The following is a 24,993-nucleotide window of genomic DNA, read 5'->3' on the forward strand; positions in this document are numbered from 1 at the left end:
CAAAACCACTCCAGAAATATGGACAGCCAGGAGGGCATATAGTTCCTCCAATCCAGGAGAACTTCTGTATCCTCACCAGCACCCAGATAGGAATCTCCCAGGCGTCCCTGAGATCCCTCCTCTCCTCCAGGGATATCTCCCAGTGTGGCAGTCAGTGATCTCCTAGCCCATCTTCTGATCACTCCCTTTGTCTCCTCCTGAGACACAAGAGACTGCAAAACCAAAACCAAAAGTACAGAACCTGTACAGAACCTGAATTCAGCCTGCATGGAAAACAAAGACACAGAACAAAGACACAGACCATGTCTCATCTCCAAGTGGGTCTCCGGAGACGAAGGTGGTTGCCAATCCCAGGACGAGCCCCCAAATGAAAGACCCCCAGAGTGGGGAGACTCTCACTCAAGTCTCAGGATAACACGACCCCCCAGGAAATCATAAGAGATCATCCTTGCTGCAATCACACGAGGTTTATTGACAGGACAGGAACCAGCACACTGGCGCCAAAACTCATTTCCCAGGCAGAGGTAGAGAAGTTTGACTCCGAGTAGCTGGGAGAGGGGATATTTAGGGGAAGAAACCACAGCCCAACGGGGGTAGGGAGGGGCGTCATTGGAAAATTTGAAAATACCAATGATCATTGGAAAATTCTGAAAATACTAATGAGAATCACAAGGGGGTAACTCCCTGTTTCTCAAGATTATAGTCTAACTTTATGGTCAGCTAGTTCCTGGAACAGAGTCACTGAACTGGCTAACCTAGATTTTTGGTTCTTCTTTCCCCGCGAGATTTTTGGTTCTATTCTTGTTGTTAGTCTACTGCTGTCACTTTAAGAACTAACCATGCCCACCCAGCCACTTCTGACCTCCCCCTTCGCCATCTTTCTCTCTCTCTTGTGTGGTTGTCTCCTGTCGTGTGCACACGTTTCTCTCTGTCTCTGTGTCTTTATGTCTTTATATTTGTCTATCTCTGTCTCTCTGTTTTTTTATTTCTTTTTAAGTAATAAATGTTTACCCTTGTGTTTATTTACTATGTCTTGTGAGCCTTTTATCCGCCGTAACCGCCCGACTGACTCCCCCAGCTGCATGGCGCTGCAGGGACTCATGGCCATCCTTGTCGGACTCCGCAAGCCGCCCGGGACATCCCATCATCATATTCTTTTTTTTTTAATTTATTTATTTTATTATTATGTATACAACATTCTGTCTGTATGTATGTCTGCAGGCCAGAAGAGGGCACCAGACCTCATTACAGATGGTTGTGAGCCACCATGTGGTTGCTGGGAATTGAACTCAGGACCTTTGGAAGAGCAGGCAATGCTCTTAACCACTCAGCCATCTCTCCAGCTCCCCATCATATTCTTTTTAAAAGAACAAAACTTGTTACTAGAGGGGTCTGGATTTATCCGGGTCTTCCACTGTTGGCTTTGGTCAAACAATTATCGCTGTACTGGAGGCACTTTATGATGCAGCAACTCATAACTGGTCAAAGTGCCAAGAATCAGAGACTGTTGACTGTTCAACCCTCTCTATACCTATACAACCTCATCATTCACTCTTGAACTCACAGCATCCTGTCATGGAAAGGAAAGGGGGTTCATGAAACTTGATCTCTCTCTGACTATTTATACACAGATAATGATTGCCAGTAGAGGGAGAGACATTTTCTTTAGTAATGTAACAACTGGTGGTGTATCCATGCTTCTGAAAGTAATATCCTCCTTGGGCTCCTGTAGGCAATCTCAATGACAGTCACTGGGAACAAAATAAATAAATAAATAAATAAATAAATAAATAAATAAATAAATAAATAAATAATAGAGAAGAAAGGGGACTCATCAGGAAGAAGAAGGGATCAGCAGGAGGGGCAGGGGGACAGAGAAGATAATGACAGTGAATGTGGTTTTAAAAAAAAAGCCAGATGGTGGTAGTGCATGCCTTTAATCCCAACACTTGGGAGACAGAGGTTCAAGGCCAGCTTGGTCTACAAAGCCTAGGTCTGTTAAACAGAGGAAACCCTGTCTCAAAAAACAAAAAAGCAAAAAAAAAAAACAAAAAACAATTTATAAGAATGTCAGTGCAACTTGTGTATACCTAATTTATACTAATAAACAATAAAAAGTCACCCCTCCTTCTAGTTAGTCACACAGTTTAAGCTCCTACCAGGTGACACAGAAATGCCATTAGCTATCATACTAAGTCAGTGTTTCCTCGGGGGAGAAACTCCTTTGTCAGAATCAAAACTGAAAACCTGGTTCCTGCTAGGCATGAAGCAGGAACAGACTAGATAGGCCAGCCTGGTCTTCGTCGCAAGTTAAGTAAGCCTCGGCTACCTGGTGAGACTGACTGTCTGGAGAAGAAATTCTTCTTCCATTCAAAAATTGTAAAAGCAACATACACATATCTATTCAGAAATGAACCGAGACATTTTAAAATGGAAGAGGTGGGCAGAGGGACGCAACTTGGCAGTTCAGCTTTCCCTGAAGCCCAGCCCCAGTGTGATGGAGCTCCAAGCGAACAATTCTCATTAGAGCACCCGCAGCAGACCGGGGCAAGAGGAGAAAGACATCGTGGTCATGTATCAGGGCAAAGATTTTACATGCCTCACTTGGAAATTCCAACTTACCTTGTAAAAATCCTTAAACAGGGAAAATTCTCAGACTTGCTTTCCCCAGTGTTGGGGGCTGTGAACCCCAGACCCTGAATTTCCTATAAACAACTTGCTTGCAGCTGCTCTGAGCAAAAAACAAAACAAAACCAAAAACCTTGCTTTCTTGTGTTTGCAGCTGCTCTGACCACCAGAGGGGATTGGTTTCTGGCGGGCCTGCAGCTGAAAGATATCAAGAGCTGGGCCATGGACAGAGCCCTATATATTGTGCTTCCCCTGAGCACAATAAAGTTGGCGTTCTTGTATCAAGGATGACCTGTATCCCTGTGTCTCTGTCTGTGTGCGTGTGTTTTTTTTAAGTCTCCAGCCTGGTTCTCGTAGCGCAGACCTAAGAGCACAGAGCAAACATTGTGTTTTACATCCCAGGTCACCCCATCATTGGAAGCTTTTCTACCTATAACTAGGCCACCCCTGGGGGTCACTGCACAGCTGTCCTCGGCAGGCTGGGGTAAATCCTTGTCTGGATGAAGAGGTCTAGGCAAGCAATGGTGGTAGTCAGTCTGGATGTCAGTGATCATGAGCCACCTCGGCTACGGCTACCTAATTTCTGTGTCACCTGGTAGGAGCTTAAATTGTGTGTGCAGCTAAAACGTGGAGTGGTTTTTATGGTACATTAGTCATACATACTGTTTCATTGACCTTGTTATGTGTGTATATAACTGATCCAAAGTGAAAATTCCCTGGTGTGGCTGTGCAGGCACTGCCAACATCTCTAGTGGAGAACTTATTTCCACACGAGAATGAAAGGTCTCATGAACAGTAACAGTCATTTGTTCAACAAATTTCTTGGTTTGAAATAATATGCTTGTTTATTAAACAGCTGGAAGGATTTCTCATCATTAAAAAAATTAGGTGGGTACAGAAAAAAATAACAACCCCCCCAACAGCCCTTACTTTTCCAAAGAGGGTGGTCTATGTTGCCCCCACCCCTGTAGTCCTAAAGCTCATTATGTAGCCCAGGCTAGCTTGGAACTCAAGATCCTCGTGGTTCAGCTCCACCAAGTTCTGTGATTACAGGAACTAAGACTGACTGCCATTGTCTTTTTCTTTTGGGACAGGACGTCACTGAGCCCAGGCTAGCTCTGAAGTCATTATGCGCCAAGGATAACAGGAACTCCTCATCCTTTTGCCAACATCTCCGTAGAACTGATATCACAGGCTTGTACCATTATTCCCACCCGCCGTTTTTTTTTTTAGATAAGATATATTTATTTTACTCTTTTTGAGTTAAAGTGTTCTGTCTTCATAAATGTCTGTACACCACGTGTGTGTCTGGTGCCCACAGGAGGCCAGAAGGCACCAGTCCCTGGAACTGGATTTACAGATGGTTGTGAATCACCCTGTGGGTGCTGGGAATCAAATCTGGGTCCTCTGGGAAGAGCATCAGTGCTCTTAATCTCCGACATCCCCTTCCTCGCCTTTTTTTAATTACCCTGACTTCTACAATTCTTAGACCCTTACGAGTCGATGAACATGCTTTCCAGTCAGGCGGAACTGTAATACTACATGTCAACAGCAGATGTCGCACCCCTAATATGTGACAAAGCCATGCTGTAAATTGCTAGCCAAAGGGCAACCATTGAGTAGCTCGCTACGCTGCGTGCCAGGGGCTTCGGGTTAACACTCCCACAACTCAGTGAGGATTAAATCCGTCAGTCATAACAGCGACCATCGAACAACGGCCCAGCTGGTGGAGGGAAGTTATTTCCAGGAAGTGGTGAGGGAGTGGGGTTGAGAGGCCTCCAGGCACACAGCCCTGCCAGCAGGGGGCACGGCGACCGTCGTGCTGGGAGCCCTGCTTCAAAGGTGCTGTGGTGCACTGCGCCCGGAACAGGCTCTCCACCCCTGGGTGCAATGGTAGAGGGAGGGCAGAGCCACAGCAAAGGGTGCACAAGGGTGAGACGGCCACACCGCTTGCATCCTAAAGGGACCTCTACAAGGGAGGGAAGCCCGGGAGACGGCTGAGCATCTGCACCGGTGCGCGATCCTGCAGCCTGAGGATTGCACCGAGCCCCTCTTCCTCCCGGGCCAACACCGCGCCCAGGTCTGCGCGCGCAGGCTGCACCTGCCCGCGCACTCGGGCCGCCACGTGCTGTGGCCCCGCCCCTCCCCGCTCGCGTCCCCGCTCCCCACGCGTTCCCCGCCCCGCCCCGTTGGGCTCCGCTCCACTAGGCTGCGCAGGGCGCCCGGCGGCGGCCGAGGAAGGGACCGCGTCGCCCCTCCCTCCATCCCTCCCCCCCCCGCCCCCATCCTCTCGCTCTTCCCGGGCGGGCGGGGCAGCAGCCGAGCACCGTGGGCTCGCGCCCCGCCTTTGTCTCCCGCGCCCGCCGCCGGCTGCCGGAGCCGCTTTGTGCGGCGCGGCCGCGGCTCAGCATGGACGTGACGGTGTCGCAGCTCGTGGAGCTGTTCCTGCAGAGTCCGCTGGTGACCTGGGTGAGCGCGTCCTGGCCTTCCTCCACTCCGTGCGGCGGTGCTGGGGACCGGGAGGCTCCGTGGCGGGTGGCCTTCCCATTCGGGAGCGCGCACCTGTTCCCGCTCGGGGTGTGTGTGTGTCGGGGGGTGCGCTCCTGAAGCCCGGAATCCCGCGCTGGGGGCGCCGAGTGGGGACGCGGAGCGACGGGCTGGGCGCGCTGCTTTCCAGTGAACCTGAGACGTGAGAAATGCGTTGAAAAAGTCCCTTTTATTTGTTTTTGTTTGATTGTTTTGTTCCCCCCCCCCCTCGCGCTCCGGGACGCTGGAGAAGAGTAGTCAGAAGTTTTCCTTCTGTCCTGTGTCTATTGCCTGGCGCATGAAGGGGACAGCGCTCGGGAAGGGTGGGCTTGTTGCCTGCGAAGGGTGCCGCGGTGGTGGGTGACATCCCTGGCCCGCCTGTCCCCCAGCGTCAGACCGACGTGCCTTTGCTTCCCTGCAGGTGAAAACTTTTGGCACGTTTGGAAGTGGCCACCAGGACAACTTGACTCTGTACATGGATTTAGTGGATGGCATCTTTTTGAACCAAATCATGTTGCAAATGTAAGTTGCGTTTTCAGAGAGGATGCTTTCGAAGCCTGAGATTGTGAATGCCGGGTGGTCGGGAGGGGGGCTGCCTGCAGGTGGGCCGCTGGACTCTCCGTGGCTGCTTACTCAATTAAGGAATTTGGAACCGACTCTTCTGCAAACTCAAGGACTTGATGGTGCTCTGAGCCTTGACATTAAAAGTCCCTTTTCTTTTGGGGGAGACCCAGAACTGTAACGAGGGTCTGATTACAGGAAATGTCCGGTGGGTCGGGAGCGTCGCAATGTGGTTGAAGTTTCACTGTGGCTTGGTAACCGAGTTTCTGAGTCTCCCTCCCTTCTCTTGCCAATTTCTGAGGCAGATGCAGTCATTTCAGAAGTCTGCTTCAGAAGGCACATAGGCATCCATGCCGTGCCGGACCGTTTGGCCTTAAATGGGGTCTCTGTAGATATTACTTGCCTCTGACCACATCCGTTGCTGAGTTCTGCAGAGCCTGTCTGTCTGACATCTTATCGCCGTGTAGGTGTTGGCTCTGACATTCTGTGTTTAACTTAGAAGCTTCAGGGATCGTATTGGAAGTGAGTGTCAGTATGAGTCACAGGCACTTGGGGCGAAATAGAAACACCTCAGTGTGTTTTGTGGACCCGCCTTTCCGTTGATCCACTCACCTGAGGCTGATGGAGGTGCCACACTCAGTTATTCATTAGCTAATTAAAAACAGTCTCTATTTGTAGCTGGGGGCAGGTATGGGGAGCCTTCCCAATTAGATGGCTCGACATTTGATGTCACAGTGGTGGAACTGTCATCTCTTCTCTCTCTCTCTCTCTCTCTCTTTCTCTTTCTTTTTCTTTTTCTTTTTCTTTTTCTTTTTTTTGAGACAGTTTCTCTGTAGTTTTGAAGCTTGTCCTGGAATTAGCTCTTGTAGGCTAGGCTGGCCTTGAATTTAGAGATTTGCCTGCCTCCGCCTCCCTAGTGCTGGGATTAAAGGCACACACCGCCACCACCCAGCTTTTTTCCTTTTTTTTTAAAATATTTCTTCCGCCAGGTAGTGGTGGCACATGCCTTTAATTCCAGCACTCAGGAGGCATCTCTGTGAGTTCGAGGCCAGCCTGGTCTACAGAGCAAGTTCCAGAACAGCCAGAGCTACACAGAGAAACCCTGTCTCAAAAAAAAAAAAAAAAAAAAAAACAACCAATCACGATCCTTCAGCATTTGACCAGATTCTAAAGAAATACATTTGTTACTGGCTTTGGCGGTGTGTCTTAGACTCTGATGAAAATGTTTTTTTTTCTGGGGTTGCCTCATGGCAGGCGTGGGTTCTGGCCACTCTCTCCCCATTCTGCCAGACCCGGAGAATGACTGGTTGCATTGGTATAAGGACCATTGGAACTTCAGCGTATCCCTGTGAAGCTTGAGGCTGTTTAATTAGCAGTGTCCTCCAGGCTTTTACCGAGCTACACGGAGGCACTGGGGAGAACAAAAGCCCAGGGCCGGGATCTCTTTCTTTCCTGACCTTTGGAATTCCTGAAGCCTTTACCACTTGCCTGTAAATCAGGGGAGCCTGTTGGACCTTTCTGAGAAAGGCCAATTCATTACTTGTTTGCATTTGGCCCTGGCTAAATTCTGCAGAAGGGTCGACTGGGCTGCTCCTCTCCCTGGTAGTTTTCGGCGTCATTTTTCCCTCTGATATGCTAATGCGATCATTCTGGAAGAAGGATTGGCCGGTATGCAGCAGCCCTAGGACAGCCACGGAGACAATGAGTGACTTTTCCTGTACCAGGAAGGACAGGCAGGAGTGGGTGGGCACAGGACCTGCCTATCATCATTTTCTGCTTCTAGGGAATCATAACTTGGCACCAGGTAACAGGCCTCAGAATGCGTTCGCCTCCGGAAGTGGGTGGGGCTTGACTGCCAGGGGGACTGTGGAATGGCTCCCCGCAAGGTATTTTCTCAAGCTCCAGCCTGTGATTTAAGATGCGCACCTTTTACTCTTTGTAAAAGTAACCTCTAGCCAGGCTATGACAGGATTGTGATGCTTGCTTCAGTCTCAGCAGTTGGGAGGCAGAGGCACGTGGATCTCTGTGAGTTCAAGCCAGCCTGGTCTACTACAGCTAGTTCCGGGACAGGCTCCAAAGCTACAGAGAAACCCTGTCTCGAAAAACAGCAAAAACGAACAACAACAAGGTAACCTCTATAAAAACACAAATAGGGGCATCTGCAGTTTTCTGGTATTTACACGGAGTGTCTAGGGTCCTGGGTTCCATACCTGCCACCTCAAAATTTGGGTAACTAAAAGAACCTTGGATGAGTTCTTCTGCCAGATGTGGTGGTGCACAGCTGTAATCCTAATAGTGGGCCAGGAGATCGAAGCCAATCTCAGCTACATACATTCAAGGTCAGCCTGGGCTATATATGAGACCTTCTCAAAAAACAAACAGGACTGCAGAGATGGTTCAGTGGTTAAGAGCACTGGCTGCTCTTCCAGAGGACCTGGGTTCAATTCCCAGCACCTACATGACAGCTCACAACTGTCTTTAACACCAGGTCCGGGGACTCCAACATCCTCACATGGACAAATGTGCACATAAAATAAAAGGAAATAAAGAACAAAGACAAACAAAAAGAACCCTGACCGAGTATTGGGCATCCTAAGTGGTCGGGCTAGGTTTGGGCCCAGGATCATCTTCCTGGAATTGTTGCTAGGTGCCTCGGTTTTCTCATCTGAAAGGCAGGAATTAAAGTTCTGCCCTAAGGAGAGTAATGAGATAATGTGCTGGAGCCTAGCTCAGTTCTGGGAATGGTATTGCGGGTCAGTCACATACACAGAGTGCTTGGTTTCTTCAGTCTACTTTTTAAAAAGTTGTGTGCGTGTGCGCATGCACGTGGAGTCAGGACAGCTTGCAGAGGAGTTCCTGAATTGAACTCAGACCTAGCAACGAGTGCCTTGACTTGTGAGCCATCTCACTACCCCCTCTGCAAGTCTCCTTCCCTCTGTGTTCAGTCTCTAAACAACCACACAGTTCTCAGCCTTGGTCTTTCCCTGGTGATATATAGGCTGAGCCTTAGCCTCCCCTTCTGCCCAGTTGGAGCGGTGTCTGCCTAAGGATCGGGTCCTTATCGTGATCAGTGGGTGGGTGTTACCTACTGTGCTGGGTACCTGGAGACCACTGCTATGCTATTTTCGATAAATTGTCCTAGTTGCCTTTGAAAATGGCAGAGTGGTGTGACTGACTGGGTTGGGGTGGGCTGAGATAAGAGGCTGTTACCTAATACTTCAGTACCATCTGGAGGCTGGCTGTGGTCACGTGACCGCACCTGGCCATTGTCTATGGCAACTCTAGAAGGCTGGGGTAGTCTCTTGGCCCTGGCCTCCCTGACACAGGCCCACCTGGAAGCAGGAAAGCCCTGCAGGGTCAGCTTTCAGGAGATGCCCAGGGCTAGAATTCTTGAATGAGAGAGTCCACCAAGTGGTCTAGAGCACAGGCTGTGTTTCTCTTGTCTGTGGGGACTGCTGGGAAACTGGGGTGCTGTGCTATCTTCAGGCAGAGCTAGCTTCCACTGCTGACTAGTTCTGCTACACTGGGCAGATTGCTCCACACCACCCCCGAGCCTCAGTTTCTTCTTCTGTGATGAAGGGTAGAATTTTGTAGATGTGGGGAGGGTTAAGCAAGATGGTGCGTATTAATATCCAGATGTCATTAGTGGGGTGTGAGTGAAGTAGGGCTGGGTCGTGTGTGTGTGTGTGTGTGTGTGTGTGTGTGTGTGTGTGTGTTCACAGTGGTGTGTTTATCTGCTCGTGAAGGAGCCTCAGTGAACTAGGGGCTCTGCCTGCTGACTTCTTTCCATCTTTGCTAGGATGGTGGCAAATTCACCACAGCCTAATGCTTGTTCAAATTCTTGTGAGCCCTGGGCCTCTGACCCCCATTTCTAGCACCTGATGTGGAACACTGAGTGGGTAGAAAGGGGATTTGCCTTCCATAAACAATGCTGAAACTTTTGGTTTAACTCTTAATAAGTGTTCTTTACCCTGAGAGACTCGGTTAACTGAGGGAATGCTAATGATCATGATAATTAGTCTAATTAGTCACAGAACTAATGTCAGGGTTCTTTTCTAGTGTTCCATCAATTAGCCGTTTCTTCCCATGCCTGGGGAGAACAGAAACAGATATGGCTGCGCATCCCAGGTCCTGGGTGTGTGCAGAGCCTCTGCAAGTAAGTGGCTGTCAGTGGGGCACATCGACGCTTTAGATACCTGGTACTTGTGATGCGGCCCCTCTGATATAGATGGAATCCAGAGACTGTAGATGTGGCTCTGTTGGTAAAACGGTTGCTTGGTATTCTCAAAGCCCTGAGTTCAATCCCTGACATTACACATAGAAAGTGTGGTGATGCAGTCTTGGAATCTTGGTAGGAATGAAACAGTGCATAGCCTAACACCTGCAGCCCCAGTTATTTCAAAGCTTGAGGCAGGAGGGTTGTAGGTTGAAGGTCAGCCTGGGCCACATAATGAGAATCTATCTCAGAAGTTTAAAATTTAGTTAGGGGTTGGTAATGAGTGTTTGCTAAACATGTGTGCAGCCTCAGCTTCATTCCCTAACTTTCCTCAAACCAGGAATTGGCAAAGCCTGCAGCTTCTCACAAATTCATGTGTGTTCCCGTGAAACCGCTGCTCATCCTGTAAGAGAGCCCCTTACTGTCACATTCCGAAGGCTTCTGTGGCTAAAATGCCTTTACAGTTGAAATACAGAATGCTGCCTCTTTCCTAAGTTAACGTCAGCGGGGCTCTAGGCCTCTGTTTGCTTGTTAATTAATTAAGGGCCCTAGAAGAAGCCTAATGGGCAGATGGTTTAGCCGGACCCCATCATGGTATGGGGACACTGAGGAATGTTGTCACTTGACAGCTGGAAACAGTTTTCTTGGTTCCCCTTAGGGGACCCACGTGGCTGTTTGAGGGGCTGTGGAAGGACTTTGTGAAATCAGGGGCTGTTGAATGCATGTGAGAAGGTTCGCATGCTTAGGGCATGGTGTGGAGACAGAATGTATGTCCACTATTTATTCAGAGGGTGACCGTTAAACAGCTTGCCTTACAAAAAAGCCTTGTGCTTCCATTCGAAATGATTGAAGATTTTCCTTCTGTTTCTCCACCTTCTCATAATGTGGCCTTGAATGAACCAGATAGCCTCAGAAGTAGTTCCGTAGCTCCCCACCAGCCCCGAGGAGGCTCTGCACCTTTACCACAGGGCTTGGCTGACATAAAATGGGAAGGTGGCCTCTGAGTTCCCCTGCCCTTTATCCTTGGTGGTGCCTCAGGACAGCGGATGGAAGGGAGGCCTTTGCTATGGAGAGCAGGCTCCCCTTTTCACTTCACTCTTCTTGGCAGACATTTCCCACACTGAGGATTTGGGGGACTGTCCTGCATGTCAATGAACCAAACTGTAAATCACTTAGCTGACATCTTTACAGCCAGACCCAAGTTTTGCCTGAGGTTGGAAAATGAATGACGCTTGGGGTTTCCCACACTTGGCGTTTCTTGTGGAGTGTGATGGCACACCAGTCATATCCTAGACTCCTAGACGTCAGGTTGTCAAGACACCATTGTTTCCATGGAGTGTAAATCGTGAGCAGGACTAACCTAAGTCCAGATGACAGGGAGACCAGTGCTGAGTGGAACGTGATTCTTAAGGTCATAAAGCATGCCAGCACCCCCTCCCCCGTTTTGTGTTTTTGTTTCTTTTCTTTTTTAAAAAAGATCCATTTATTTATTTTATGTATATGGATGGGTTTTTATCTACATGTATGTTTGCACTCTTGAAAAGGGTATCCCATGGGACTACAGTTAGAGATGGCTGTGAACCACCATGTTGGTGTTGGGGATGGAGCCCGGTACCTTTGGAGGACTAGCCAGTGCTCTTAACTGCTGAGCCATCTCTCCAGCCCGTTTTTCTTGATGTTTCATGTATTTTTCTTTCTTGTTTTTTGAGACAGGGTTTCTCTGTAGCTTTGGAGCCTGTCCTGGAACTAGCTCTTGTAGACTAGGCTGGCCTTGAACTCACCAGAGATCTGCCTGTTTTTGCCTCCCAAGTGCTGGGATTAAAGGCGTGAGCCGCCACTGCCTGGCCTTTGCTTGGCTTTTTAATGCTACAATGCAATTTTGGATAGGTTATTGGTTCTTATGTATCTGTATGTTGATTTTCACAGTGTGAACACTTGGATGTCCCTGGTGTGCTCCCAGCAGTGGAAATAGGAACAGTATTGAAAAGGGCTGTGTTCAGCAGGGGCCTGAGTGAGGCAGCAGAGATGATGGGTCATGTAGGGTTCTAGCACAGCTGTGAACAGACTTAGGATTTGACTTGCGCTCTGGCCTCACAGCCTCATGGCCACCAAAGGATTAACGAGGCTCATGAGCCTGAGCTCTGGTCCTCCACTGGGGAAGGAGGTACAGTGACTGTCCGGAGGTGTGACTTTTACTCCGTTTCTTACTCTAGAGACCCCAGGCCCAACAATCAGCGCATCAACAAGCATGTCAACAACGATGTGAACCTGCGCATCCAGAACCTGAGCATCCTGGTGAGAAACATCAAGACCTACTACCAGGTGAGGCTGCTCTACTGGCCCAGGGGTTCCTGCGAGTCTGGGGTGGGGCCCCTCTAGTGGGTTCCCACATGTGTGTAGAAAGGCCCCTCAGGTAGGTGTACAGAGGCCCCTTGAATGAGTTCCCGTGTGTTTGCAGTGGGGTCCCTTGCGTGGATTCCCCAAAGAAGCCAGAGTAAGTGGTCGCTGGCTGCTGACCCTTGGTAGTTCTGTGTTAGCCCTGCTGTGGGGGTGTCAGTTTCAGGGCAGGGACTCTTGCATTTTAGACTGGTTCGTTCTGAATGCCATAAGGGCCTGGAGGGTCTTGGTTCACAGCCTGTTCTCTGTGTGTCACTTGGGGACTCTGGAAGGGGTGCATGGGCCATGCCTCTGGCTCGGTAGCTCTTTGCCGGAATCACTCGAGGAGAGGGAGGAGGAACCACAAAGGGCTATAGGGGCGAAAAATGGAACTATTGTGCCTCTAGGCCAGCAGGAACTTGGGCTTATGGTGTGAAGAGTCCACTGTACACTGCTTGCTGTGTTTGAGCAGATGTACTGCCTGGGTCGATCAGGGTGGCTGATACTCTGAGGGTGTTTGCGAGCTCTTCTGCATGGCCAGCACTGGTGGGGAATGAGCTGCAGCTGGGGACCTCAGATACCTGGCTTCTGAGTCTCTGATTAGCAGTGAAACTGCCTTCTGCCATGTGATACCTCTTGACACTCCGGAAAAACCACAGTCGCTCTCAATGCTATGGCTCAAGAACTATTGTTGGTGCCAGGGTCTCACAGGTCTATGGCTGGACCCTGCCCCTTCAGTTCCCTGGTCTGTAACTGAGTCCTGGTGCTTGAAATCAGTGGTCTTCGTAGATGTGGTGAGGTCTCTGCTGACCCGAGGACTCCCTGTTAGCCGAGGCTCCCCTCTGCCTTGATTGCTGACTTTAGACCAGTGGCAGGGGTGCTGTGTCTTGGGCTTGACCTGGGCCCAGGTCCTCCCAAGGACTGTCCGCGTGTTGCCGAATCCTTGGCTTCTCTTCAATATGGATTTGAAATGGGTTGGGAGAGGGAAGAAGTAGGCAGTGTCTTGGGTATTCTGGCATGACTGTATCTGTCCTGTCAGTGTTGGTGAGCTGGACCATGTACACAGACTGTAAAAATGTTGCTGTGGCATGTGTGCACCCCCACCTGTGAACGACAGTATTCAGGGTGGTTTCGCAAGGCAGAGGTGCTGCAGCGTCCTGCCCAGTGGGCTCCTTGCTGCCAGTGAGTAGTAACTGTGAGGGGCCAGGCGAAAGGCCTGAAGACAATGTGGGACTGAGAGGTGGTTGCGGCCTAGGGTTCCAGAAACTCACACAAAGGAAGAACTGAACAACTAGAATGGAGGTGGGGAAGAGGGCCCTGTGTTCTTGTCATCTCTTAGCTCTTTGAGAGCGGGGCTGGCATTGGGTGACTGTCTAGCTCAAGCTAAGCAAAGTGTACATAAGCACTTGCTGGAAGCAACAAAGGGTCACTCACTGTCTCCTCGTCCTGCCAGCCTAGAAAGAGTTCGTGAGATGTGTGCATTCGTGACTGACACGTTACCTGGGCGCAGTGTTTTGTGTATTCTTTCCTTCTGGTTTATGGGGAGCAGAAATTCTGTTCTCATGTTAGAAGGATATTCGGGCTGTATAAACAGCTTGAGAAACAAGTACCGTGAGGGCGGCCAACACGTCAGCCTTCCACCAGAGACAATCGCCGATCGCCTTTAGTGTTTCCTCCCCACGGTGGGGTGAATGGATTTTGTTTTGTGCCGTGTGGGCATGCCATAAGTTTAACTGCACACCCTGCCCTTTTCCCTTCCAGGGTAGCACTATAGCTTATTGATGTAAAGAGGGTATTCAATGGGCATTTTCCCAAGGAACCACTGCCCAGCTTCCCTGTTGGAAACTAGCCCAGAGTGGTATGAAATGGCCCACATGCCATTCCCAGCTAGGCTCAGTGGTGCACGCCTGCCTGTGATCTCAGCCCTAGGGAGGCAGAAAAGGGGGGTGGAGAGCTTGAGGCCCGCGCTGTACAGCGAGTTTGCAGCCAGCATAGGTTGCACAGTGAGACTGTTTAACAAAGCCAACCAACCAAGAGCAACTGTTGCTCCTTCCCTCGGTCTGGGATGGCCAGGAGGAAGGGGGATCACCCCAGTGGGTGTGAGAGGGGTGCTTTTTGAAAGATCCCTTTTAAAATTTTTATTTACACGTATGGGTGTTTTGCCTGCATGTATACAGTGCATCACATACGTGCCTAGTGCCACGGAGACCAAAAGAGGGCATTGGATCCCTGGGAGTGGAGTTCCAGGGGTGTTGTGAGCGGCTGTCTGGTCACTGGGAATCTCACTTGGTTCCTCCGCAAGAGCAACAAGTGTTCCCAGTGGCTGTGCTGTCTGCAGCCCCCAAGCTCCGTTTTCCTGAGGTGCAAGGCCTTGACCATGCTAAGCAATTGCCCTGCCTGAGCTACATTGTGTGACCTTCAGCCTCTGTGATAGGTAGATGCCAAGATGCAGCTCCAACTCCGCCCCAGCCAGCTCTTTGGCATTTGTGTTAAAAAAAACATATGGCAGCTGCTGAGAATGAGAAGCGTCTTGACAAAGGGAACAGTTTCTCTCAAGTTAGTGTGTGTGCCTGTGTACCACAGTGCCTGTGGGAAGGCCAGAGGACAGCGTATGGAAGCCACTTCTCTCCACCTGCCATGGGTGTCGCAGGTGCCATCATTACTCACAGGGCCTTCTTTCTGGCTGGAATGAAACACTGTCAAAAGTCAAACCAGAATAGGGAAGGGTGTTACACACCTGTAATCTCAGTAGCGGGGGGATGGAACACCGGGAGAGCCAGCATTGAAACATCCTTGGCTACATGGACAGTTCAGGGGCAGCCTGGACTATGTGAGACCTGGTCTTAAAAAGTACAAAAAGGCCAGCCTGTGGTGGTGCACGCCTCTAATCCCAGCACTCGGGAGGCAGAGGCAGGTGGATCTGTGAGTTCCAGGACAGCCTGGTCTACAGAGTGAGTTCCAGGACAGCCGGGGCTACACACAGAGAAACCCTGTCTCGAAACAGAACAAAACAAGAAAGAATAGAAGGCGATAGATCTTCGGCATTGTTGGTGGCAGACGCACATTGGTCTCACTCAGCTCTGTGTTGTGTGACTTGGGGAGTACGAAGTGGTGTTCCCTTGGCTAGTTGAGGGGTTGAGAAAACCAGGCACACACCGAACTTGCTTCATGAATAACACATTGCATTGGCTTGGCAGAGATATTACCTTCCACGCTGACGCCTTGAGAGCCTAAGGAGGAGGCTTGTCCTCTTGATTGGCCAGCTCGCGTCTACAGCTGAGGAAATTACAGATAATGTTTTCATCCGGGGTTCCTTCCTCCAGGTTGGGAAATGTCAAAGGAATCTCGTTTGCCCGTCATCTCCCCACCTGGGGGTGGCCACCGTCACCATTTTGGTGCTTGCCTTAGCTTTCTTTGTGTGTGTGGTTCGTAATTCCCAATGCCTGTGTGCAGTGTTTTTTTTTTTTTTTTTTTTCACTTTTGGGGGAGTGAGTGTTTCCCCTTGCCATTAAACATTCATGTGTACGAATGTCAGCGCTGTGTGATGTTTTGTGTGACGGTACCATTGTTGACATTTCCGATATCCCTGTTTCTGAATTATGAGCGGTACCACCCTGCACATAAATGTTTCAGCAAATTCGTCTTTGGTTTCCTCAGGGTAAGTTCCTGTCAGGGAGTTGCCGGGTCAGAGGGCATGAATACTTTAGGGGTGTTTGCTCCTTATTGCTACAAGTACCCTGTTTATAGGCCTTGTCCTTTTTTCTGGTGAACTGCTTTTTTGTGCCTTTCACGGTAGTGCCTGCTGCCCTGTTTGAAAGACCGCATTCCGTGCTACTGCTGAACACTAGCCATGTCTGTGTCCCTACCCCAGGCCCAGAGTTCTGGGATGGGGGGTTTGTTTGCTCACTCTGCAAAAGCTGGTACCTCGCTCATGTAAGGCAGACTGTGCCTGAGATGGTCTCTGCCAGTCTCTCTGGGTGGACTCCCTCTCTAATATGGCACCCATTGAAGGCAGTTTGGGGATGGAGGAGGAGGGGAGAGATCATAGGGTCCCAGGCTGCAGGACTGGGCTCTGTCCCAGGGTCAGTGGAACCCTCTGTTTCCCTGTGGGCCACAGTGTGAATGCTGAGTGGAGGACAGCAGTCTGCCTGGGCCCCTCCTTTCCTCTTCCTGCCCCCACACCCCCACGGGTGTGTGCAGAGTGATGAAATGCGAGACAGGAAGCCCTGGTGGCCCAGCGGTGGGTGTGGCTGGGGTCCTGTGGGACCCATCTTTGCTGTACGTTTCTCCTGGGTCTAAAGGCTGTTGTTCATCCCTGAGATACTGAGGGAAGGAGATCAGATCAGCTCTGCCGCAGCTTGTCACAGGACGTGGTAGTGTCTCAGAACACGGGCCAGGAAGGATGAGGACCCTGACTGACAGCTTCCTCTAGGGGGTGGCACTTGGCCTGTGCCTTGAGAGTACCAGGCTGGTGGAGGGGCGTCCTGGGAGGCACCTGAAGGATGGATGTGAAGTAGGCTGGAGATGGGATTTGGGCCCCGGGGTAAGGGTGAGGCCCCTGGAGATGAAACACTTGGGGTGTCGTGCTGTGGATGTGAACCTCGTCCTGATGCATTTGGTGTCATAGGTGTTTTCTGCTTACCTGTTTTACTAGAGATCAAACCCAGGACCACATAGCTCATCAAGCACTCTACCTCTGGGTTGTACCCCTCCAGCCCACGCACCCAGAGCTGCAAAAGGGAAAGGATGGAGCTTTTTTTCTCTCCTTATTTTAGAAAGGAAAAGGGCTGAGTTGAAACTCAGGTACCTATGTGGAAAATGAACCATGAGTTGGCACTGGCAAGGGAGCCGGGGTGGGGCTGGGTGTGACCTACACGCCAGAACAGAAGACAAGGTGACTGCTGGGATTGAAGGCCCACCAGACCGAGGGGAGGGGAGGGTCTTTGTGGTTGGTGGTCACCTAGGGTCTGTGGCTGTGTGTGCTGAGGAACTTGGTTTTGAGATCCGGGCAGGTGGTCTGTGGACCTAGCTCCACTGGGATTCCCACCGGAAGAAAGCTGTATTCTGCAGGGCGGCTGTTCATCTTGGCTTTGAGGCCAAGGCAGGAGCTAGGGAGCTAACTGCTCAAGGTCACAGAAGTCATTTTCTCCATTTGACTCCGCACTTTCTCTCTGGTCTTCCCTCTCCCTGGCCTGCTGATCCCTGCAGCTTATCCTCTGAGCTCTGGTGGTGACTGGGGTGAAGGTTATGGGGCCCTGGCCCTGGGGACTTGCCACATTCCTGGGGAGGCTGGATGTGAGGCTACCTGGAAATTTGATTTCCATTCTCTCTCTCCCCTCCCCCCCTCTCCTTTTCACCTCACCTTTTTGTTGTCAGCTCAAATGCTGTCGAGGCATATTGAATAGCAACAAGAATGTGGGGGACAGAGCTCAAAGTGGGATCAAAAGGCAGAGACCAAGCAGGAGGGAGCTTAGCCTTCCCTTGAGACCAGGGCTTGCCAGCCTTATTCTTCATTGCAGCCACATCCTCAAGAGGAAGAAGTTGCTGGGCCCATATTACAGGCTAAGAAACAGACTTAGGAAGGAGGAAACCTCAGCTCCAGAGAGCCGCATGTTTCTCCTAAGTTGTTGGCTGCCTAGAGCAACTTTCTTTCTCAAAGCGAAGCTTCTGGAGTCTGTGTAGGGAGGTGTAGGGATGTGGGTGCAGTGGGGGCGTTGTTTCATAGAACACCCTGAAAGGGCTGCCCCTGATTTCCTATCAGCCTGGAGCCCCAAGAAGCAGGGACTGGGTTGCTTGAGGCACCTCTGAAACCAGCATTTCCGGGGTTGGGCAGAGGGAGCAGCTGGCTTTTCCCCTCACCCCCAGAGCAGCAGGAAGTCAAGATACAGGGCTAATTGCAGCTGGTGGGAGGGGTGAAAGGTGGGTCTGATGTAATTAGCAGAGTTGGGATTCTGCCAGAAGTATTGGAGGCTTATCACAGAGTGAGCACGCTTGAGTGAGCATGGGAACATTATATGTGCTAATGTGAATGAGTATGCAAGTGTCTGTCCACATGCACATACATGAATACTGTGTGTGTGAGTGCATGCAACACGCATTAAGTCTGCACTGTTCCTGTGGGCTCCTCCTCCTGGTCTTGAGTTCAGATTTGCATTGCCAGGATTTCTTTCAGGGATACCCGGAGCTGTGTGCTGGCCTGTGCCATTGCTCCTCTGTTCCCAGGTGTGGAGCATGCCACCCATTGATGTGGTGGCTCCTGCACTGCTCTGTTTCCCTGCAGCCCAGAGACCTGCACGTCTCCTCTGCTGCTTTCCTGTCCAGAATCTCCAGTGCATTGTCTCACTGGGTCAAGGTGTGATTTTCCCACTGTGGCTTGGTCTAAGGAAGATTTGTGGTGGTGGGTGCACAGGCATGAATAGGAAGGCTGTTGTCATGGAAGCCATGGTCATCCTCAGTTGCTGAGGAAGAAGTCTGAATTCATGCTGCCCGCAAACTTATAGCTAAAACCACACATGCTACACTGTACTTCAAACACCAAGAGCCCCTGCGCCTCTTGGTCCATACTGGAATGAATGACAGTGTAACAGTTTGTCCAGTGGTGGTATCCGGTAGGAGGTGGGAAGAAGTACCCCTTTTCTTGTGACCAGATTCAGTTCTCAATTTTAAAGTGAGATGAGGGTGATTCTCCTTATCTCCTTGAGGTGGGTATCAGTGCATAAAAAGGTCAGCATATTTGATTGTAACTGGTTTATCACATGGAATCTGACAAGGATTTGCCCAGGCAAGCTTGGTTGCTCCCTAAAGCCGGCTGCCTGGTGCACGGCCAAGCTAATAACAGTTTTTGTCGTTGAACTGTTGGCTTAAGAAAGACAGGTTTTCCCCCCTTCCCCCATGGCTTTGTCAAGGCATTCAGAACCCTGGCCTTTCCCAGATAATTTCATTCTGTTGTTTCTAGTAACCATAAGAGCAGCCAGGGTTATAGAGGGAAGGGACAGGCCACACCCTACCCCAAATTCTGAGTTTATTGGTAATAGTTTGGGCCATAGATATTCCAAGAAGTACATAGAGGCTGTGTTAGTGTGCACACTGCAGGGGTCTAATGGCTTGAGTTTTCAGTAGATTACAGATTGATGGGTGGCACTCTGGATGTTGGGGTACTCTGAAAGCAGAGGCCTGCAGAGAGGAATCCCTTGCTTCTGTCATGATCCACTAGTCTTTGTTTGGAAGAGTCAGCTGGCTTCTCCCTGGCTAGGAAAGGGAAACTAGCGGCTGAGGGACAAGGTGAAAAGTGGGCGGGCGGCCACGAGGGAGAGTTCTACTACAGGATCCACTTGGACTGTTTAACTTGTATTTGGGTCCGGGAACTCCTGTGACCCCATTCCTAGCCACAGATGAAGCAACTTTAGCTTCGTCTGTAAGATGTAACGTGTGCTATGGAGAGGCTTACTGAAATGATTTGATATGTGTGATCTGTGAATCACAACAGCAGTACCGGGCTGACTTTGTAGGCGAGGGGATGGGGGATGTGCAGGTGGAGAGTGTAGGAGTCAGGAGATGCAGATCATACAGAAGAGTAACAAAAGTAATCGCTGCCGACTTCCGCAGGCGCCAAGTCCGAGCTGCTCACCTCGTCTCCCTGAGTTCCCTCCTGTCTGAAAAGGGGATATTGACAGTGCCTGCCAAGGAAGGTTAAAAGGGACTTAGCACTGTGCTACACCATGGTTCTGGTCAGTGGGTGGCTGGGCTGCCCCCGGTCTTGTAGAGGTAGGTGTAGTGGGCAGGCAGCCTTATGGAGTGGATCCAAAGACCTTCCGAGGGCAGCCTGCTCTGACTCGTGGATCGGCAGTGTGTGTGCATGCCTGTGCCTGTCTCTTGCCCTGCTGGCCCCTTTCCTCTCTGATCTTTCTGGTTTATGCTTTCTGGGTACGCCCAGAGTGTGGAGTGTCTTCACACTTTCACATTGAAGGGAGCTGCCCAGGTTTGGCTGACACCAGCAACGAAACTCCAAAACTAGGTACTCGGTCCTTTTGTGTTTCTCTCACCTCACCACATGGAGACACAGCTGTCTTCTCTCTCTCTCTCTCTCTCTCTCTCTCTGTGTGTGTGTGTGTGTGTGTGTGTGTTAATGACCTGAGCAATATAAGCTGCTGCTTGAGAAAGTAAATACTTCAGATAAAACCATTTCATTCATGGAACTAGTGGGCGGCCCGCTCTGGGTCTGCACAGGGGTCCTAGCTCTAGGCCACGACCCTACAGAGCCCCTGACCTCTTGCCCTTGCTGGATGGTTGAATAGTGGGTGGACAGGAGCCTGATACAGGGCAGGAGCTCAGACCCTGGCTGCATAGCGGTAACTGAGGCCCTGGAGTCTGAATCCCACTCCAGGACCCCTGCTGTTTTCTCACTAGCCTGTAGGCTTTTTATGTTCTGTTTGCTTTGATGGAAATGCCACATGTCATATGTACTGAGAGCCTCAAGCCCTGGGAGGTAAAAATTAAATTGATTGTTTTCAACTTGGTCTAGCCAGCTTGGCTCCCCTGAGCTCTCTAAGGTTTAAGCCTAATGAATGACCTTAAGCTTTAAAAAAAAAAAAAAGCCTCCCTTTCAAACCTACAGCCTACAGGCTCATCTCCTGTTCTTGCTTCAGGTCAACACCTGCATCCAGCGAGGTGCAGAATGCTGCCCAGAACTGAGGCCACTTTGGCAGTGCCTGTGCTAAGCTGGCCTTGTTGCCTCATGTCTTCAGAGGATAAGCTATGTGATGTGAGTTTTATGAATGGAACCTGAAGAGTTGCCTTGTTCAGGTGGAAATGGACTGAGTCATGGACGTGGGTGTCCCAAGTGGGAGGTGTCGGGGCTGATGGTTTCTGGTGATTCTGGCCTGCTCTGCTGACCATATGGGATAGAATGACACCTGCTCGGGTGAGGTGTGGGTCACTCAGAGGGGTCATTGCTCCAGTCTGCAGTTTTCTCCCTTTCTCTCTTGCCCTTACCTTTGGTTCTCACTTGGGGAGGTTGCCTCTGGCCTGGGCAGCACTTTGAGGGGGCCTCAAGAAAAGCCTCCCCTCATCTGTCCTGGAGGAGGGTAGCAACTGGATTTGCCTGCCCTCCTTGCTCCGTCTCTGTAGGGTCCTACTGCCATGGCAACCAACCAGAAATCCCTGCCAGATTCCAAGCGGTTTCCTTTTCTGTCATTTGGGGTCACTTCTGGCCTCAGCTCCCTGGGTTTGGCCAGTTCAGAGGCAGCGGGCTACCTCTGTATCCTGCTGCCAGTCTGGTGAGCAGGGCTGCTTTTATGACCTGCGCCCTCCTGCCCATGGTTGCTTCCCTTGGCCTCCTGGAAGGCCCACACAGGCTCCTGAGCCAGCTAATGGTTTTTGTTATCACCGTCATTGGATGTCCCTGCTCCCACTCACTGTCTCTGTGTCCCAAGGGCAGGAACTCTGGTGCCAGCTGCCGCCCTCATACTTGCCGTGGCTTTGCTTGAATATGACTGATGCTTTCCTGAAAGCAGCCCAGCTGCTCCAGCCGTTCTCTGCCCTAGCTTGGGAGCCCGCAGCCGCCAGAGAGGTCCACAAGCAGGTGGGGGCGGACCAAGATGATTCGGCTTTTGTCTGTATTGAAACTCAGGGCCTTATTATCAATGGAGGTTCAAAGAGTGGGCTACGGTGATTTCTCAAGGCCGAGTCACATGACAGGCCTTTTGATCTCCTTCTAAACTTGCTGTTTTTAACTGAACGTAATTAGAAATGTGATCAGTGAAGCTTCCACTTCTCTTTCTGTTGTGACTGATTGAGGTGCCTGCCCGGCTCCATCCTGGGATGGGAGGTCCAGGTCAAGACCTCTGTCCTCTGTTCACAGCCTTCCCAACTTCCAGGGTTAGTGGTTGGAATTTGTGTGGCCATGGGAGGAAGAGGCAATCTGTTACCAGGGTTTATAGGTCTTTTAAATCCCGGGGTCTGTTTGAACTTCTGGGTCCAGCGTCTGAAAGGCAAGAGCTGAAGCACCAGGCACTAGGTTGGTGGGAACCTTAAGAGGTTTCTTCCACAGCTCAGGGTCAGACGTGAGAGGATGAAGTAATGATATGGTTTGAAGTTTTTAAGTTCCTGAGTAGAGCCAGACCTTTAAAAGGCAAAAAGAAAGGAATGTAGTTTTCCAGAAAATTCAGCGCTGGTCTTGAATTCAGACCAGCCTCCTAAGGCTGCCTGGTTTTAGAAGTCCTTAGTTCTTAAGCACGGAGCCCAGGGAGTTACTATTTAGCTCTGCAAGATGGAAAGGCTTGTGGAGATGGAGGGCGGGCTGGCAGTACAGCAGCGCGTGTAACGAGCATCACTGAGCCCTACCGAAAGAGCCAAGTGCTGTGTGATGTTAAGTATAATATTGCATTTCAGAAACAAGAGCACAGAACCCCCTGCACACACCATTTTTTTTTCTTAGAGGAAGGGGCAGGCAGTAAGACAGTTGCACCGTGAGGATGTGAAACTAGAGCTGAGTGTTCTGTGCCTCAGGGCCTCAGAAGTCTGACACTTCTAGAGAGTGGGCAGGTTGATTTCTGAGGCTTCTAGAATCTTCTAAATCATGCTGTCTGTTGTGTTGGGTGTTTGGTGTTGACAGTGGAGAGCTCTGGTGTCTGTGGTGTGGAATCTTTGTGTACGTACCTTGTTCTTTGTTGTTATGACATGAAAGTTTGTTTTGTTTGAGGCAGGGTGTCTAAATGTAGCCTTGACTCCTCTGGACCTTCCTAATAGAGACAAGACTGGTCTAGAATTCACAGAGACATGCCTGCCTCTGCCTCCCAAGACACATGTTCTTGTCTCAAAGATGAAAATGGAAGCTTAGAGAAACCAAGGATCCTGGTGGTTGTGAGAATAGGATCGAAAGCATTAAGTGGCTATGCCGGAAGACAACTCCTTCTCTCTGGGACCCTGAACCCTGTGCTCCCCTGTGCTGAAGGAATTAGACTGCTCCCTTTCCACTCTCTGGCCTTGCCGTCCTGATAAAGATTGAGACCAGTGATTGGCTTCTCAACGGCACTTGCCAGGTGACTGAGTTCCACGTCAGGAGGGTGTGGCAGGCTAACAGTGGCTTTGTCTTTTGTCTAGCAGTGCTGGTTTGGAGTAGCCAGTTGGCAAACCCTGCACAACCTCTCTGTTAGTGCTCTAACAGCAGGGGCCACAGGCAAGGTCATCTATATATAATCACTGGATCTTCTTCTACTCCCAGTTCTGTAGGCTAGCAAGTCTGAAGTCCAAGGGCAGCTCCTGGCGAGGGCCTTCATTTTGTGCTCTAATGTGGCAGAAGGAGAGTGAGGGGCCAGGGAAGGGATCACTCCTAGATAAGAGGGAGATCTGCTAGTAGGGCCTTTATCAGTTCTTGAGAGCAGGGCCCCCGAGGCCCTAATCACCTCCTAGTGCTGTTGCTTGGGGGTCAGGTTTCCACAGTGAACTTCAGAGGTCCCTGTTCAGACCTACAGCAGCACTGTACAGAGGCCTCTTTAAGGAACGTGACAGCCCCTGAGGGCGTCTGGCATGCTCCTCAATTTCCCTGTGGTGGCTGTAGGTGTTATAGTGCAGTGTCCTGTCCATAACAGAGGAGGATGCCACAGGCATTCCTTAGGAGGCTAGGTTGATGTGGAACTTGTCACTGTGTGTCGGATAGTTTTTTGAAGGCGTCAAAGGGGCTTCTAATGAAAATATATGTGGTGTTAATCATAAGGCGCATGGACTTAAGAGCGGCTAAGTAACCAGAGTTGGTTGTATTAGTTAATTTTTGTTACTGTGATAAAACACCATGATCAGAGCAATTTAATCCTTTGGCTTATAGTTCCGGGGACGGGCAGGTGGGGGGAGTGATCGCATCTTCAGCTGCATGCAGGAAACAGAGCAAACTGGAAGTAGGTTAAGGCTATAAACGGTCCAAATCCCAGGGAAGTATTTCCTCCTGCAAGGCTCTACCTCCTAAGGGAGCCATAATCTCCCCCAAACAGTGCCTTCAGCCAGGGACCAGATGTTCATATGCATGAGCCTGTGATGGACGTTTCTCATCCAAACCACCACACAGGTTAGGCCATTCAGCCCACCTCTCACTCCCTCCTTTTCTTCCTTCTTTTCGTTGTCAGTTTAAGGCTTTTTCTGCACTGAGACAATTAATTAAGAGACAATTAGTTTAAGAAATCCTAGCAGCTAAGATGTCCCTGTGGCTGTTGGGTAGTTAGTCTTGGATGGAAGAATTTTTGTTAGCATTTTATTACTATTGGAAATATGTGTGTGTGTGTGTGTGGGGTGCCTATGGTGGTTGGAGGACAGCTTTTTTTTTAAGATTTATTTATTCATTTAATGTACATTGGTGTTTTGTCTGTATGTATTCTGTGTGAGGGTGTTGGATCTCCTAGAACTGGAGTTGCAGACAGTTGTGAGCTGCCATATGGGTTCTGGGAATTGAATCTGGGTCCTTTGGAAGAACAGCCAGTGCCCTTAACCACTGAGCCATCTCTCCAGCCCCCATGGAGGACAGCTTCCTCCTTACACGGGTTCCAGCAGTAAACAGGTTGCCGAGCAAGGGCCTTTAATCACTGAGCTGTCTTGCTGACTCAGTAGAGGACTTTTTAGAAGTTCGTGTTTGAATCAATCCAGGATTAACCTGGCAGACAATCAAACCCCCTCCCCCACACACACTTGAGGCCTATTGA

At 50.3% G+C, this 24,993-nt stretch overlaps 1 protein-coding gene across 2 annotated transcripts in view; it reads left to right on the forward strand.

Moving 5' to 3' along the window:
• Positions 1-4,943: 4,943 nt before the first annotated feature.
• The window catches only part of Ccdc88c (coiled-coil and HOOK domain protein 88C), a 128,323-nt gene continuing 108,273 nt past the window's right edge, over positions 4,944-24,993 (forward strand). For both annotated transcript variants that reach the window (XM_087911573.1, XM_048449450.3), the window contains exons 1-3: positions 4,944-5,097; positions 5,576-5,676; positions 12,145-12,253. In XM_087911573.1, the coding sequence (XP_087767699.1) occupies positions 5,038-5,097; positions 5,576-5,676; positions 12,145-12,253 (270 nt within the window). In that variant the 5' untranslated portion in view covers positions 4,944-5,037. The remainder of the gene's footprint in view (positions 5,098-5,575; positions 5,677-12,144; positions 12,254-24,993) is intronic.

The sequence above is a fragment of the Myodes glareolus genome, chromosome 11 (genome assembly GCF_982192425.1).
Source record: "Myodes glareolus chromosome 11, mMyoGla1.1, whole genome shotgun sequence".
In the NCBI taxonomy this organism is placed as follows: domain Eukaryota; kingdom Metazoa; phylum Chordata; class Mammalia; order Rodentia; family Cricetidae; genus Myodes; species Myodes glareolus.